We start from the raw sequence: 17,596 nt of genomic DNA on the forward strand, positions 1-17,596 counted from the left end.
TTAAAACGAGACTGAGGTTTAAAAACGTTTCAGACACATTTCCTGCAGGAAGCTTCGTTTCTTCAGGTGGATTTTAAACACGTCTGAAGTTTTAATCTGTTGTTTTTATTTTAAAGTTTCTCACAGGTTGGAGAGTTCATGATGTGAGCCAAAACCAGAACCAGTTAACATCCCTCAACACATTCCTCTCTGCCTGAAACTACGACAGCACCTTACCGCCACCAGAGGTGGAAAAATGGAGTTCATTTCCAACAAAAACCTCAGAAATTTCTGAGATTAAACTCAGAATTTTTCTAGAAAAACTTGGAAATTTCTGAGCTCCAAAAGTCAAAAAGTTTCAACTTTTAAAACTCAAATTTTCAAGATTTTTCTAGAAAGTTTCTGAGATTATTTCCGGGTTTTGTGGTAGAAGTTTCCTCCGTGGTTTTTCTTCTGAAACGGCCCTAAAATGCCGCCGTATGAATCCGTTCTCCATCACGGAGCTGAAATCTGCAGCAGTTTTATGAGTTCAGAAACTTTTCTGTAAAAATCCACTGGCTGGTTGTCGCTGTACAGGAAAACGGCGTTTTGTTTCAAAGTAAATGGAAGGTGATGAAAACCGGCGCTCTGGATTTGTGGAAACACTATTTATAGAGGCAGCGCCGGCTCCGGTCCAGACTGTTTTGGCTGCAGCTCAGTAATTAGAGACGCGCAGGGTTCTGCTGAAGGATGCGTCCCTGTGACACCGTGGTGCCGCCGCCTGGGTTCCTGCTGGGTCAGGAACCCAGACCCAGCAGCAGGTCTGGGTTCCTGATCGTCTCCTCAGAAACACAGCAGAGAAAATAACGCGTTCTTAAAACCTGCTGCATTTCTCACCAGCCCTGAGAGAACATCACAGCCTGCAGCTGAGGCGTTTCACACCAGACCGGGTCAGAGGACTGCTGCTCGGTGGTTCTGGTGCCAAATGGAAGATAAAGAAAGAAAGGCGAATGAACATCTGTGCAGAGTTTGAGTCCTGCGTAACAAAACGATCTCAGTTCTGCTCAGATTATTCAGTTTCAGTCTCTTCCTCTCAACATTTGGCCCAGAGTTTCCAGTTTTACAGTACGAAACGTTCCCAGGCTTCAGAGAAGAATTAACCATAAAAATCACAAACAAATCCTACAGAAAAACACAATAAAATAAAAACATTGATGGAGGCATACTGCTGGGCTGATGCAGAAAACATCGCGTCTCCTGTTCTCTGATCAAATCCATGTAAGACAGAAGCTGATCTAATTTTAGAGCTAAACTGCATATTGATACTAATGGTGAAGGTTTTTGTTCCCTCCAGTTTTTTAAAGCATTTTGGAGGAAAACTTGTAAAAGAAAATTGCTTTTTTTTTGTTTTACTTCAAAATAAGAGCATCAATAAAGTTATCTCTGCGTGTGACCGACTTAACAACTAAAACGGTGCTGTGGCTTTTTAATTTCCATACTTCATGCCACACGATGCTGTAACACCTCTTATAAACACTTCTGTCCCTGGAAAACAAACACAAACGCCACAAACTGCTATTTATGACCGGATGCGGATCTGCAGCGACTATGAAATTATCCCCAACTCTGGGATTTGATTCCATGTTTGAAGAACTGCTTTGCTTCGTGGATCAGTCGGGTCGGATCAGAAGAATAAACTGTAGTTATATGAACCTTAGTGGGCTGCAGTCACGCTCACATATTGTAGTTTAAAAGCAGCTGCAGCTTCTTTACTAATGATGTGACTGAAATAAAATGTTCTAATACGATGATCCATCAACCAGAACATGAAAACATAAAGTTAAATACTAACATCTTTAACTAAATAATCTGCCGTTTTGGGGTTAAACTTTCATCACTTCCTGTTGTCATGGCATCCAGATGATCCTGAGGTGTTAAATAATCACTGGAAAGGGGAATAAAAACTTCTGGACAAAGTTTAGTATCTTCTAAAAAGAAGATTTTCATTCTTTATCAAATATGATGTCAGACAGTCTTAGAAAATAAAAATATACATATTAAACTAATGCTATTATCATCCTATGTAGCTTTTACTAACAGTTTTGCTTCAATAACCTTAAATATTTATAAACATGAATGTTTTTTACTTTATTAGTTATACCAAAAATAAGATAAAAAAGACAAGGTTTTATAAACTGAAAAATAATAATAATATGAAAAGTCTTGTGATTAAACTTTGATTTAAAGGCAGAAAACAAAAATATTGAACAAAATTCTAGAATAGAAACTAAACGTTTCTGATTAGGGGAACAAATTCTATGTTTTACAATTTATGTTACTAATAAAATGTCTAGTTTTAAAAGGACTAAACATTTTGAAATTCCTGGATTAAAAAAAATATTTTGTAAAAAAATGAACACCAAAACTATGAATGAGGAAGAGTTTCTAAATGCTAATAGATTTTAAAACCTGTGTGATGAAACTCAGCGGTTTGGATGAGCAGAACTTTAAAATCAGACTTCATAACTTCATATTGATCTTTATTACAACTAAACCAGAGAAAAGTTTCCTTCTTCCTCCAGTTTCCTTCCCGGTTTTCATTCCTCAAACTGCTGCCTGATTCTTCCTCACTCCGTCGTCAAACGGCCTTTTCCTTAAAGACTGGGCTCTTTGTTCCGGCTGCCATTCGCTGGCAGACATAAAGCCAAACCAACGACATTTGAAACTATTGAACGTCTGCCTGCTTCTGGCTCTGGAGCAACAAAAACCCGTAACTGTGGCGGCCCACCAGACGAACCGCCGGCCCGTCATGGGACCGGCGCCACGCTGCACTGCAGGGGAAACACTGCGGAACCGCAGTGTTTGCTTTACACCCGCACCTTTAAGTTCTCATGACCTCTGACCTTTCATTCCACTAAAAACTCCTTCTGGATTTCAAACCAGCTCAGCACCAATCAGAGCACAGGAAGGGCTTTCAACCAGGAAGTCAGAGTTAACGGCCGTTACAGATCTAGATGAGGTAGAACCTGTTTTAAAATCCGCTTCCCTGCAGCTGAACTCTCGGGAATGACTCATGCTCTACCTGGATGACATCATCACTACCAGGTGTGGTTTACTGATGTAGTAAAACCAAATGGATCAGACAGCCTCACCCGCTCTGACAGCACACATTTCCCAACCGCTTACTGGCCTATTTAAAGGAAAACATTTCAGCAGACGTAAAATGAAATTCATTAAGAAAGTAAAAGTTATTTTATGACATTCTGAGTTCAGGAGGAATGTGATCAGAAACACAACAGTTTCTGATCCGCCATGTTCAGCAGAGGATGAAAGAGTTGGCATCTGAAGGGAAGAATCAGAGTCATCAGGCCTGAGCTTCCAGCTGCTGAAGTTCAATCATGTTTATGATGTGATTCGTTAATCACAGGTTCAACAAAACGTTGGGTAAACCATCAGTTTTAAGATTCAAGCATCTCGCATGCGGAGGTGAGCCAATCGTCATCAATGCAGACAGTCTTTTTGGGCTGAGATGATGTTTCTTTTCATAACTGTATTTTGCCAAACTGCAATAAAAACATTGTTTCTGCATCATGTCAGTTTGTTTACAGCAGTAAAGTGATGATGTGCAGGTGCAGCTGCTCCACCTGAGCGCTCACAGCATTTTCAATTATTCCCCTGGGATTTTTTACCACATTTCTCATTTAATGGAAACAGCAAAGTTCTACAAAGTTTTGCTCACATTTGAACCGCAGCGACCCTCACACACAGTTCATGTGTGACTAACCTGCAGCCGGGACATAAAAACAGGAATGCAGCAAATGAGCCTCATGCAAGCTGACAATGTGACCCCGTCTGACCTCCATCCGGTGAAGGTGAAGCTGTGATGAATTTAAAACGCTGCGTCTCTTACTGTGGGCCAGATGATTCCTGCAGATCCAAACACTTTTTACGCTCAGCGGCTCCATGAGTCCAGGAACAGAACCGAACCTCTACCTGGTGGCATCTGGACCTCAAAGCATCCAGATAACCAGAACCAGAACCAGAACCAGAACCCTCTATTCATCAGGTGGCCGCTGCAGCTTCAGTCTATTAATAGCTCTATGGGACGTTTTTACTCCGTCTTCTTCTTATTGGAGGAAACCAGAAAATGAGGTGCGGAAATACCAGAGACCCACTGGGACCGGACCGAACCGAACCTCCTCTGAGGTCCTGATACTTCATGTTTCAATGAAACACCTACCGAGGCCGAGCCTCGCCGGGACTGGGTCAAGGGTTTATTGTAAAAAAATATTTTTTTTTTTTGGAATCAGCAGGAGGAAACAAATTCAGAAATCTAAAATCTCATCACATTTGCATAAAACTATGAGAACCAATCAGCTGCTGCAGGAGTTTCCTGATCTGCTGCAGCAGCTGCAGCTTTTCTTACCTCTGTGAAGAAGTTATCCATCGCTCCTCTTTATTGTAATCCTAGAGGATTCCCTGTGTGGACGCCGATCCAACTCATTCCAAGTTAAAACGAACCAAAAGTTTGTGAGAGTTTCAGCGCATCCTCTTCATTCCTGCCAGCCGCTGCGGGATGCTCCTTCCCTCCGTCCGTCAGTCCCTGGAGCTTCAGCAGCACATTCACTCTTTGTTTCAGGAGTTTTCATCCGGTGGGAACAGTCAAAGTCCGTCTGCTCACACTCAGCGTCCTGCTCACGGCGCGCCGCGGCTGCGCGTCTGGATCCGGCCGAGGTCCGTTTGTTTGGAGCAGAGAGGAGAAGAAGCGGCTGGCCGCGGAAACTTTGGACGCTTCAGTCCGGGACTCCCTCAGTCCGACCCGCCGGACAGTGAAGCTCCTCCTCCTGCTCTTCCTCCTCCTGCTCCTCTTCCTCATGTCTCACTGACTCCTCCTGCTGTCAACATGTGGACCAGGAGACACTTTAAACATCCAGCATTCAGAATGGAAGACGATGGATGGCAAGACAGTTTGTCATATAATCAGAGCCGATCACCAAATATTTACACAAACCATATAAAAAATCTGTTTCTAACTGCCTGACTTTAAATCAGATTAAACATGTCCTGTTTAGTTCAGTTAGGATTAATAAAAGTATTTCTATAACTAATAGTCACAATCATATTTTTTAAAACAAAAACTAATTCAGAGGTTTACAGTTATTACCACCACAGAACAACCTGTGGTGGTAATAACTGGTTCCATTTACTTTAATCATTTTGGAAAAATATTATTTTAGGTTTTACTACACTGTACATTTTACTTCTACTTGGGTAATATTATTACAAAGTATCACTACATTTACTTGAGTAAAGTTTCAGTTGCTCTACTGAGTTGTAACTTGTCTAAATAAAAAACAAAGATATTTTTCTGAAAATCCCCAGACAGACTTTGTGTTAAAGTGATATTATTATTAAATGATCAATATTTCAATATATTAAATAGAATAGAAATATTCTTTATTGTCCAACAGTGGGTAAATTCACACAAAAATAAAAACTGACAGAATTAAGAACATCATACTGTACAGTAAAACTACAACTTAAAATGCCTCAAAATTAAAATAATCCAGTCCAAAGAATGAGTAGCTGAGTAGGTTAATTTAATAAAATGTATTTGAGCATTAAAACAACAAACTATAAGTGACAATAAAAAGGTGCAAACAGCAGATACCAGCAGAAATATTTCATAAAATGTTTAACTTCTTTACTCTTTCCTGATTTATTTCTTGGAAGGTTACTTTTACTTGTGTAAAAACATTTTGCAGTAGCACTAATGAGTTCAATCTTTGGTTAATCCAGCCACCTCTGCTATGGGGGCCAGGCGCGGAGCTGTGGGGAGGGCCGGCCCAGGCCCGGATGGGCGCCCATGGGGCCCAGGAGGTGCCAGGGAGGAGTGGTCGCTTCAATGTCTGATTATAGACGGAGAAAGTGCGCCCTCGCCTGTTCAGAAAGGTGTATGTAATGTTTTAGTTTCTGTCCCTCAATAGAACATAAAGTAATCAGTCCCAGTGACTGTTTGACTCTCGGTTTAGCCAATGTGACAACCCTCTTTAAAAATGTCAAGGGTGAAAGTAGTTTTAAATTCTTGGGGGTACTACGACAAAAGTATATGTATGTATGTATATATATATATGTATGAATATTTTGACAAGAGGACCCGCTGGTTTTAGCCTCTGGGCGTCGATCGCGATTGGTTACACACTGATTTCTAGTCAATGTGGCACAAAATATGGAAGCTACTGAAAAAAATATTAGATTATTTTTATATTACAATTATTTAAAATATTGAATATGACTTGACATTTTAAAAGAAGGTAGTCTGTTTCTTGTAAAAGCATGAACTACCACTTTTTGTGTCAGTTGGTCCTAAGGCATTTATTAACATTTGTTGACAGCCCCAAGTGAACCTCCGAGCGCTGGAGGGAGCTGGAGAACGGCTGGCCGAAATTAGCTTCATAAATCGGATCAACCTTGAACTAAACGCTGCTTTTGCGGCAGACATTTATAATATCCAACTCACAACTAACGTCACTGCAGTTGGTAACACATTAAAACCACCGGGATAAAGTTTGTTTTAGTCTGTGGCCTGTAAAGATGGCACCGGGCGAGCTGAACGGCCAACAGCGTCTGACGCAGTGACGTCGGTTCCAAGGCTCTATTGGCCAATAGCAGAGGAGCTGGACTCTCCTCATTAACATATCGATGCAGCAGAAATACAGCAAACGGAAAAACAGCAAACGGGAAAAGACCAAGCAGAAAAGGGAGAAGCAAAAAAAGACAAAGCAAAATATCTACTTTTTCTTGACAAAACGCATGTTTAGGGGAAATGAACAAGAAAATATATACATTACTACTTGAGGGAAACTCATAAGGAAAAACTAAATATTTATGCTTTTATTTGTTCCTTTATTTATATATTTATTCTTTTAATTATTCGTTTATTCTTTTATTTATATGTCTATTCTTTTATTTATACGTTTATTATTTTATTTATACATTTATTCTTTTATTTTTTTATTCTGTCGGTTTTGGTCCTTCGTAATACGTTTTAATTATATTTATTGTAAAAGTTAAAGAATTGTCATATTTTTTTAGCAAACATAAACTAAGCAAGTATGAAAATTATGTAAAAAAAACTTAGTAATTTATGATGCATATTAGTTGTGAAAATGAGTAAATATACAAACATATTTCTATTTCTATTTTACTTTGAACTAAAATATTTATTGTACTCCATCATTTATAAAAGTCATTAAATTATGCCACAATACAGTAATATTATTAGTAATGGTTTTTAGATAAGGTAAAAACTGTCATACATATATAAAAAAAAAAATTAAAAACCATTTTTGAAAAAAAAAAAGTTAGATACTGTCATGGAGAGGAATTAAGCAATCTGACGCCAGCCGGGAGCTAATTCTGCACACAAATGTGTTGAAATGTTCAATGTGTTATAATTTACTGTAAATTTTAACACACGTGTTAAAATGAACACAAAATATTGTTGAGTTATTTTTTAATGCATCTGTCTAAGAGAGAGAAGGAGGCATTCAAAGACATAAACAAGCATAAAAACAGAAAAATAAGAATATTAACCGGGGCGGACAGCCATCGGGCCGGATGCTGACCTGACGGCTCAGGATCACTGGGGCGGGACCAAAGGCTCAGTTTGGGTTCAATTTAATTTAAAAAAAATAAAAATAAATAAACCTTCCGTTTGTAAACCTCACTCTGGTATTTGTCTGCCTGAAACTCCCACTGACTGAAGATGCAGAAGGGAAAGGAGACGTGTTTCCCTAATTTCATTTTCTGAGGATTTCTGTATGCCAGAGAGACACACCAGCTTCCACACAGGCGGTGTGATTATATTAGATTCTAGAGATCTGCGTCTGGTGACTTTTTCAGTTGTTTTGAAAAAAAATGTTTTTGATGATGGTTAAATGTTAAACGTTATTACTTTAAGAGCCCCCCTCTTCCTGGAATCAAACCCTGATGAACATCAAACGTCTTCCTGCTCTGAAACAAACATAGCTGAGTAAAACCAAAATCTACTGAAGGTGAAAGCTGATTGGCTGCAGCATACGTGTGATTCATAGATCAAAGCTGAACCCTGTTTCTGTTTTCAGGAAATGAAACTCACACAGACCTTGTGGCTGAGAGCAAAAATGGCGCAGAGTCAGATGGACCGAGAAACTTTCTCCTGTTCGATCTGCCTGGATCTACTGAAGGATCCGGTGACGATTCCCTGTGGACACAGCTACTGTAGGAACTGTATTAAAACCTTCTGGGATGAAGGTGAGCAGAAGAAAAGCTACCACTGCCCTCAATGCAGAGAGACATTCACACAGAGGCCTGTTTTAAAGAAAAACATCATGTTAGCAGGTTTAGTGGAGCAGTTGAAGAAAACTGGACTCCAAGCTGCTCCTGCTGATCACCGCTATGCTGGACATAAAGATGTGGCCTGTGATTTTTGTACTGGGAGGAAACTGAAAGCCATCAAGTCCTGTTTAGTCTGTTTGGCCTCTTACTGTGAGAAACACCTTCAACCTCATTATAGTTCAGCTACATTTAAGAAACACAAGCTGGTGGAGCCGTCCAAGAACCTCCAGAAGAACATCTGCTCTAAGCATGGTAAGGTGATTGATATCTTCTGCCGCACTGATCAGAAGTCTATCTGTTACATCTGCTCAGTTGATAAACATAAAGACCACGACACAGTGTCAGCTGCAACAGAAAGGACTAAGAGGAAGAGAGAGCTGAAGAAGAAACGACGAAACATCCAGCAGAGAATCCAGGACAGAGAGAAAGATGTGAAGCTGCTTCAACAGGAGGTGGAGGCCATCAATNAGCAGATCAGATCCCAGCAGGAAACTGAAGTGAGTCGAGTCAAAGATGTTCAGGAGAAGCTGGAGCAGGAGATCACTGAGCTGAAGAGGAAAGACGCTGAGCTGAAGCAGCTCTCACACACAGAGGATCACAACCAGTTTCTCCTCAACTACCCCTCACTGCCAGCACTCAGTGAGTCGACACACTCATCCAGCATCAACATCCAACCTCTGAGACACTTTGAGGACGTGACAGCAGCTGTGACAGAGCTCAGAGAGAAACTACAGGACGTCCTGAGAGACTCATGGACAAACATCTCACTGATGGTCACTGAGGTGGATGTTCTACTGTCAGGACCAGAACCAAAGACCAGAGCTGGATTCTTAAAATATTCACATAAAATCAAATTGGATATAAACACAGCAAACACATGGCTGGTTCTATCAGAGAGGAAGAGAAAAGTGAGAAGGATGGATAAACATCAGTTTTATTCTAGTCATCCAGACAGATTCACTGGTTGTTGTCAGATCCTCAGTAAAGAGAGTCTGACTGGACGTTGTTACTGGGAGGTGGAGTGGAGCGGGAGAGTTTATGTTGCAGTTGCATATAAGAACATCAGCAGATCAGGAGATGGGAATGAAAGTGCATTTGGATATAATGACAAGTCTTGGGCTTTATATTGTTCTTCAAATAGATGTGAATTTGGTCACAACAACATCTGGACCTCCATCTCAGCTCTTCGTTCCTCCAGAGTCGGAGTGTACCTGGACCACAGAGCAGGTATTCTGTCCTTCTACAGAGTCTCTAAATCCATGACTCTGATCCACAGAGTCCAGACCAGATTCACTCGGCCGCTACATGCTGGAGTTCGGATTAGGTACCTTGGGGGTTCTGCAGAGTTCTGTAAACCCAAATAGATTTTCTCTCTGATTGTTGATCAGGATTCATTATTCCGATGTTCTTCTTTAATTTTCTGGCTTAAATGTGGTTCTCTGAGTTCCAGGAACCATAAAGGATTTCACTGCTGATGTTTTTATTTCATTCTTTATAGCACATACATGTTTCTCCGCATGAAAATCTAAACTTTTCTGCTCACTAATAGTTTTGCTTTAATATTTGCATTGATGAATTTGAATGTTCTGGTTTGTCTTCCTCCTTTGGAGAACAGACGCTGTTTAAATCAGTTCAGATTCAACTGAGCTTCTGTTTTCTTTAAGATCCAAAGAAAAAACTGGAAAATAAATGTCTGCTGTTCTGTCTCTGACTTTCTTCAATTAAAAAAAACTGATTACAGAGAAATGTGGACATTTTTTTCTTAATTATAAATTGTGAGTTCTGATGTTTGGCTTCTCCTTCATAGAGAATAATCTGATTTCTGCTGCAGAAATATTATATTCATTTAAGCTTCTATTACACTGATCAGTTAATCTGTCAATGCAAACATACATCAAGTCAATGAGTTATTTTATCTATAGATGAGTGGTCTATAATACTTGGTGTTGGAGCTATTTGTTCTTTATTTCTTTATCCATTTGAATTTTGTTAGTTTATTCTTAAATTTATATGTTTTGTATTATTTATGGAGTTTATTTGTAGGTTAATAATTGTTGATTTTATTTATTTTCTAAGTAAAGAGGAAGTGATGTGGGTTGGTCCACTTTCTATAAGTGCAGGTCCTGGTGAAGGACCAGCAGGCATTTGGGTTTGGGGCCGATGGTTTTACCAGAGCAAGAGAGGCAGCATGAGAACAAAGGGAAGTTTGATCTCTGTAATTGTTTTGCTGAAATGGGAAAATAAACCATATAAATTATAAATCCAGAACAATTTACAAGTTTGGACATTGAACCTTGCTTTGCCTGCGTAGAGAAACGTGACCCCAGTGCCTCAGTAGTGGCTTGGTGGGAGTTTTATTGGATGTTTGGTGTGCAAAACAATCACCACTACACTAGTTTACACTAGTTTATGATTTATATTTAAGATATTTAAAGTAATACAAGATATTTGATTCCTGTGAAGTTACAGGTTTTATTACATGTTCCATAACTTCAGAGAATAAACTCAGTAAATATTTAATTCTTGGTCTTAGATGAGGACACTGTGATGTTCAGTGGTGGAAATGAGGAGGCAGACTCGGTCAGAAAGATTCTCCTTTAATAAACTCTTCACAAACAAGCCGCTGTCTTAGAAACAACCTGTAACGTTTCTGGAGTTGGGGAGATAAAGTAGATCTGTCTCAGTCCATTCATCTGTCTGCAGCACGTTTCGCTCACCAGGGAAGCAGTGGCGCATACTTATGACATCACTAGCAATAACTCGTGCTCTCTTAAAGAGACACTACACAATTACGGTTGTTACAAGACAGTTTATTTCCAGTTCTTTTCCTTATTCTGCAGCCTGTAAAACCCTGATATCCCTCCTTCAGGCTTCTGCTTTAAATCTGTGTCCAGCTCCTGTCTGACCACAGATCTCCTCATTTCCTCCTCTGAAGACCTGAAAACAGAAACACAGCTCTGACACACCTGTAACAGGAACAAAAAGAGCAACAAGGTGCTGCAGATTTCCATGTTTTCCAGTCAGGATGAATATAATAGGATGAAAATAAACATGCTTTAGAAGACTAAACCCCCAGATCTGGAAAAAGAAGTGTGATCTTTAAAAAATACTAAATATCTGCTAAGTATCTATAAAATTCAGCCAGTTGTGAGGATTTGATTTGCACAGATTCCTCTTTTCAAAGATCCACACAAACTGCTGCAGCTGCTGTATTAGCACTAAGGACTCCTCCCTGTTTTAATGGAGACACAAATGCAATTTAGTAGCTAATCTGTGCAACTTGTTGACTTTGTTTCTAGAGTAGTTTACTAAATCAGCTGCTCCTCTGATGACTTGACGGGGAGCACTGGGACATTTCCCAGGGGGCTGGTTGCTGGTCTAAGCTCCCACTAACTGCAGTTGATAAGTGGAAAAGAGACGCCCATTCATTTTCTGTTGTCTCATTTTCCGAGGCCGTCTGTCAGTACAGAGTCACACACCAGGCTGTGGAGGTGTTATGCAGAGGTTTGTATGCCCTGTCGTAGGAATGTGCATTGCTCAAATACCCGCATATTGATGAGAAAACAGATTGAAATATGACTTTTAAAAATATACATGATATCAACATGTGACCTATCCATTAATGTTCTGAAAGGTTGGTGTGCCGCTGTTTATATATATTTTGCTGAAAACGTATTTTTCACTCTTACTTGTATCAAGCAACCAACTAAAAACTTTTCAGACCATTTGTAAGTTCTGCCATCAATGCCCATTTTCTGTAGTTGATTATTAATGTTTGTTTCTGCGTCATGTCATAGACCTTTGCTACATCTAGACAAACAGCTGTTATACACTCCATTAACCTCAGCTTCTTTTGTTTTAAACCAGTGGTGTAAACAAAGTCCAGGGTTCATAATTCCTCCACTTCCTAAATCCTCTTTGATACTTAGATAAGGAATCATCAGATTCAGAGTAAAAAGGTTAAACGTTCATTTATCATTTTCTGCATGTATTTTGGAAAATATCAGCTCTAACACTGTTGCTTTTTCTTCACTGCTTACTGCTGCTGCTGTTACATCACTAATTAAAACAGGAACAACCGGAGTCTGTTCTTACACCATTCATTTGGTTTATCCTCTTCCAGATTTTCCTTGAGTCTGATATTCCTGCCTCTTCTTCCTGCTCTTGAACACATCTTGAAACTAGGAGGAACAACAGCTGCTGAAGCTGAAAGCTGATTGGCTGAAGCCTCCCTGCACTCAGACATGATTGGTAGATCAGAGCTCAACCCAGTTTCTGTTCTCATGAACTGAAACTCACACAGACCCTGTGACTGAGAGCAGAAATGGAGCAGAATCAGATGGACCGAGAAACCTTCTCCTGTTCAATCTGCCTGGATCTACATGTTGGGCTTTCTGTGTTTCCTGGAGGTTCTGCAGAGTTCTGTAAACCCAAATAGATTTTATTTCTTTTGATTGTTGATCAGGATTCATTATTCTTCTCTGCTCTGTTCTTCTTTATTTAAATGTCGTTCTCTGAGTTCCAGAAACCATAAAAGTTTTCACTGTTTTCTTTCATTCTTATGTGACAGGAATATTTCTCCACATAAAAATCTAACTTTCCCTGGGCTCTTGTAGTGTTGGTTGAATATTTGTATTGATGTGTTTGGAGGTTCTGGTTTCTCTTCCTCTGTTCTGGAGAACAAATGTTATTCTTGTTTAAATCAGTTGATATTGAAATTAACTGAACTTTCTTCTTTTTCCTTTACTGTGATCCAAAGAAGAAAATGAGTCTAACATCAACTTACAACTGGTGGTATTTTCTTTTAAATTATTTAGATGTAGATCAGAAAAATAAATGTCTACTTTTCTCTCCTTTGACTTTCTTCATTAAAATAGACTTGATTACAGAGAAATGTGGAACATTTTCTTTTAATTTTTGCTATAATTTGTGAGTTTTGTTGTCTAAAGTGCAGAAACATTTCTATTAGATCAGTGGTTCTTAACCTTTTTTGAGGTACCGAACCCACCAGTTTCATATGCGCATTCAGTGAACCCTTCTGTGGTGATAAATATTATTTTTTGCCCCAAATTCAAGACATAGGGGTGACCTAACTAGACTCTATTTGGGTCACCCCATGATCACCAAGTCTTCCTAAAAGGTAGAGTCTCTGAGAACAGTTCTTCAAAATATAGTCAGTGTTTTCAGAAAGGTTGAGCTGACTGTCCAGGAACGACCCACGGTATTTAAAATCTGCCACAGTTTCAACAGGTTGGCCATCGAGAGAAACTGGAACCACTTTAAGGTCTTGTTTAGATCATTTAATTAGCTCTACATTCGTAAGAGAATAAAAAATTAATAAATAATAAAGACTTTGCGGTATTCTGATTTAGTAATGTAATTATATTAGTTGTGTTACCACCTCCACGCCACTAGAGGCAGTAGCAACCCCAAAAAGATGCAACTAAAGGAGCAGACAGGGTGCGTTCACACTGCAGCCTGAAGTGACTCAATTCCGATGTTTTTGGCGTAATGCGACCTGTATCCGATCTTTTCTGTGAACAGCACAGGATTCTTTTTCGAATGTGACCCATATCCGATACGTATATCCGATACAATATCGTATATTGAATCGTATATTGAATCGACGTTTGGTCGATTCAAATGCGACCAAACGTTCAGGTCGCAATCATCCGAACTGAACGTCACTGATTCTCAACAAATCTCAGTATTCTGCGTCCTGATACACGCAAGTGGGAAGAAAAACAACAACCATGATGGAATATATGAGGATAATGAGGGAATAATGGGAATACTGGCTTCAGCTCTGTATTCCCAGCTTCCTGTAATCATGAGCTTCTGAAAACTTCTTCAAATGCAGTCAGCAACCTTTTATCTGCAAAGTGATTTATAAATTGAAGAAATAGACATGTGTTAAAATGGTCTTAAAGTTTCACTTGTTTTGTGTTTTAAATGAACATTTTTCTCTCTGAAGTTGTTTCTGTTCTGCTGTTATTAGACTCTTAACTTGAAAACCTTCATAAATCCTCAGATTCTCTGTAAAAACTCTGAAAAGACTGTCTAATGAATGAAAACAGAATAAAATTAAATAAATGAATTCAAATAATCTGAAGTGAGTCTCTGAGTCGTTTTCATTTCAGGCAGAAACTCTGATCACTTTGAGGCAACAAAGAGATAAAAACAGATATTTGGTTTATTAAGATGTAAATAAAATTATTAAAATACTGAAACAAAACAGAAAGTAATTTCCATAAATGAATCCAACTGTCAGGATTCATCTTCCTTTCTAATCCCTGAACGTTCTTCCAGAATCTCACAGATTTATAAACTTTGTTTTGTAAAAACAAAAAAAAACAAAAAAACATTTTAATTTTCTGTTCACAAGTTTGTATTTTGCAGAATGAAAACAATCTTTGCTCTGATGGATCATCCAGGTTTCATCCTGGTTTTCCAGGTTCCTGTAATTTAGATCCAAGTTTCAAATTTTGCTCCAATAAAAACATTAAAAACATTTTAATATCCTGACTTCACTTTGGAATTACAGCTGTAAAGTTTAATGCAGATTTCCTCATTATAGTCTTTAAATTAATCACTGAAAAGCAAAAGTAATTGAAGCTGTTGAGCTCATTTGATCTGTTTTTCACCTGGTGATCTGTGCTTTATAATTAAGTCTTAAATGCTGGAGTTTCCTGTCTGTCCTGAGCACCTGAACGCCTCACAGCTGCGTTAAAACGTTTCCTCAGTCTGCCTCAGTGGGAACAACAGGCTGCGTTCGTTCAGCACAGAAACTTAAATATCTGCTCCTTGTTCCTGTTGAATTCAGTCAGCTCCATTTGAAAAAGTATTTATGAATTTAATGCCAAAGACATGAAAAACAAGAGCAGGAACAACACGACCTGAAATCAGTTGGTTCCAGATCTCAGTGTTTGTTCCCTCAGTTATGAGATATGAAATTAAAGATTTTAGTTTTTTACTATAAAACTAAAGGCCTCAGATTATTATTCTATATTTTCTTAATGTTGGCGACAAAATCAGAATCATTCTGTGACTTATTTACTCTGGTGTTTAAAAAGTTATTGAATTTTTATTTTAATTGTATTAATCTCTAATTTTATTGTTTTATGTTCTTAAACTCAGATTTTTACATAGTGAAAATTAAAAATAAACATTTTTATTTATTAATTTGTGTCAGTAAATATTTGAGAAACAGATTATCACTGCTGGACACAAAAAATCTAACAAGAGTTAATGTATGAGTGTTTTTTTTTTTTTTAATCAAAAAGCCTTATTTTAATTTCTTGTTTTCAGCATTTCTTCCTTTAAGGAAAAACTGCTCAACTTAATGGTTTGTTTGGGTGAATTGCAGGTTCAGAGTTAACAGTAACTGAACACAAATCCATCATCATTCCTGCTGGAGGCAGATTAAATGTTTCTGTCTCTCTGCACCTGGATTATAAAATCCTGGATCCACTTCCGGTTTCTCTTTCTGCGTTTGGAAACAACCAGAGACAAAAGCTACTGATAAATCTAACATCTGAAAACAAACAGTCAACACACCGGAGATGATGGACCAAAATTGTAAAAAAATAAAAAATAAAAATAATAAAATAAAATAAAATAATAAATAAATAAATAAAATCTCTAAACCTTTGCAAATGCCGCCACCTAGTGTCCAACTGCAGGTAATACAGAGCAGGAAAGAAGCGTTCATGTTTTTGTAATTTTTTGTCTGTGGACGTAATCTGTCAGTCATTCTAGGCGGTTTGTCAGGAACTGACCAATCGACGATCGCTTTTGGTCCAGAAGTCCACGCCTCTTATCAGGAGGAACATTTCCAAAACCCAAACAGAGTCTGGAATAAATGGATCAAGGCCTGCAGGCTGCAGCCGTCCTCATGTCCGGCTGAATGAAGCTAAACTAACACGTTTGTCTGCACTAAAGTAAACTGGTTGTAAACATCATAACGACACAGAATGATAGTCAAACCAATAATCAAATAAATGCAGTTCTATGGCATGATGACAATCATGCCATAGAACAGTAACTGCTGTGTTTACATTTAAGCACCTTTTGATGCTAGTTTTTATTTTAAACATCTTTCTGAAGGCTGATTTTCACAAGCTTGTATTGTTTAAGTCATCACTCTCTGGTTTGTACGTTTAAATGCTGCCTGACTGCGTTCACACAGGGGAGGTAGGAGAGGTAGTGTCTCTCACTTTCCATCTGGATGTGAAAGATTCGGGCTTTATCATTGGTTTCTCTGTTGTTTCCCATAAATAAGACCTGATGATGAACTCCATAGAGGATTTTCTTGCCTGTCGGCTCAAAAGGCAGAAATGACTTGAAAAATGCATTGAGTTTCACTACATCTGCCATTATTTGTTTGTCTGAGGTTTGTTATGCTGCATTATGGCATCAGTTTTCTTCTTCTTTTCTATTATGGCAAATCACAAGCAACTTTAAGGTGCATACCGCCACCTACTGTACATGAGGGTGTAGCAACACAACCTCACACCCATTATATTCTGTTTTTTAATTTGGTATTAAAAAACCAAACAGAGCAGGAATATTCCTCCATTCCTGCTCTGTTCTTCTATTTTTCTCCATCTCTCCCTTTCAGGTAATAAATAATGAATTTTTACAATTCATTATTTCTTCCCTTCTATTTCTTTCACTAATATTTTTAACTAACACTGTTTGTATTTTATTTTAATTATATTAAAAAGCAAGAAATAATCTGCTGTTAAAGTTTATGAAAACAATCAGAACTTCTTTTTGTTTCAGATTATCAAATAAAAATAATCCAAGTAAAGCAGTTTCCAGACGACAGTTTTGTTTGAAGAATTAAAATAAATCCTAACCAATCAGGCATTTTGTGAAAAATTAATCACATTAATTAAATATCATGAACCACTTTTTCAGTTTCAGTTTCCTCACAAAAAATTATAAATGTGAATTTTTGTGTTTGGTTCTCACTAGGCTTAATACTTGTAATATTTTGGGTTGTTGATTATCGTCATTAAAGGCTTTCCGTACAGTTCTTCCCTCTGTATTGAAAGTCTTAATTCTTCTGTTGTCTCTGTTTTGGTTTATATTCTTTTTTAGGTTCTTCCAGTCAGTCTGTGTTCATTAGTCACATCCCTCCAGTTCCCTTTCAGTCGATTCACTCGGTACAACACATAGAGTATGGGATATCACGCCCCCGCGTGGCATCCCATACTCTATGTGTTGTACCTCGTTCCTCTCCTTCAGGGAACAG

The 17,596-nt window shown here is 38.4% G+C and overlaps 2 protein-coding genes across 3 annotated transcripts in view; one reads left to right on the forward strand and one right to left on the reverse strand.

Moving 5' to 3' along the window:
• Positions 1–4,855, reverse strand: part of myo10 (myosin X) — a 104,895-nt gene extending 100,040 nt beyond the window's left edge. For both annotated transcript variants that reach the window (XM_016663558.1, XM_007577121.2), the window contains exon 1: positions 4,385–4,855. In XM_016663558.1, the coding sequence (XP_016519044.1) occupies positions 4,385–4,405 (21 nt within the window). In that variant the 5' untranslated portion in view covers positions 4,406–4,855. The remainder of the gene's footprint in view (positions 1–4,384) is intronic.
• A 3,265-nt stretch (positions 4,856–8,120) lies between these two features.
• LOC103155445 (tripartite motif-containing protein 16-like) lies at positions 8,121–13,291 on the forward strand. The gene is made up of 2 exons (XM_016663544.1): positions 8,121–9,672; positions 12,747–13,291. The coding sequence occupies exons 1-2, from the start codon at positions 8,124–8,126 to the stop codon at positions 12,773–12,775; spliced, it is 1,578 nt and encodes a 525-aa protein (XP_016519030.1). The 5' UTR covers positions 8,121–8,123; the 3' UTR covers positions 12,776–13,291.
• The last annotated feature ends 4,305 nt before the right edge of the window (positions 13,292–17,596 follow it).

The sequence above is a fragment of the Poecilia formosa genome, unplaced genomic scaffold, assembly GCF_000485575.1.
Source record: "Poecilia formosa unplaced genomic scaffold, Poecilia_formosa-5.1.2 Scaffold428, whole genome shotgun sequence".
NCBI lineage: Eukaryota > Metazoa > Chordata > Actinopteri > Cyprinodontiformes > Poeciliidae > Poecilia > Poecilia formosa.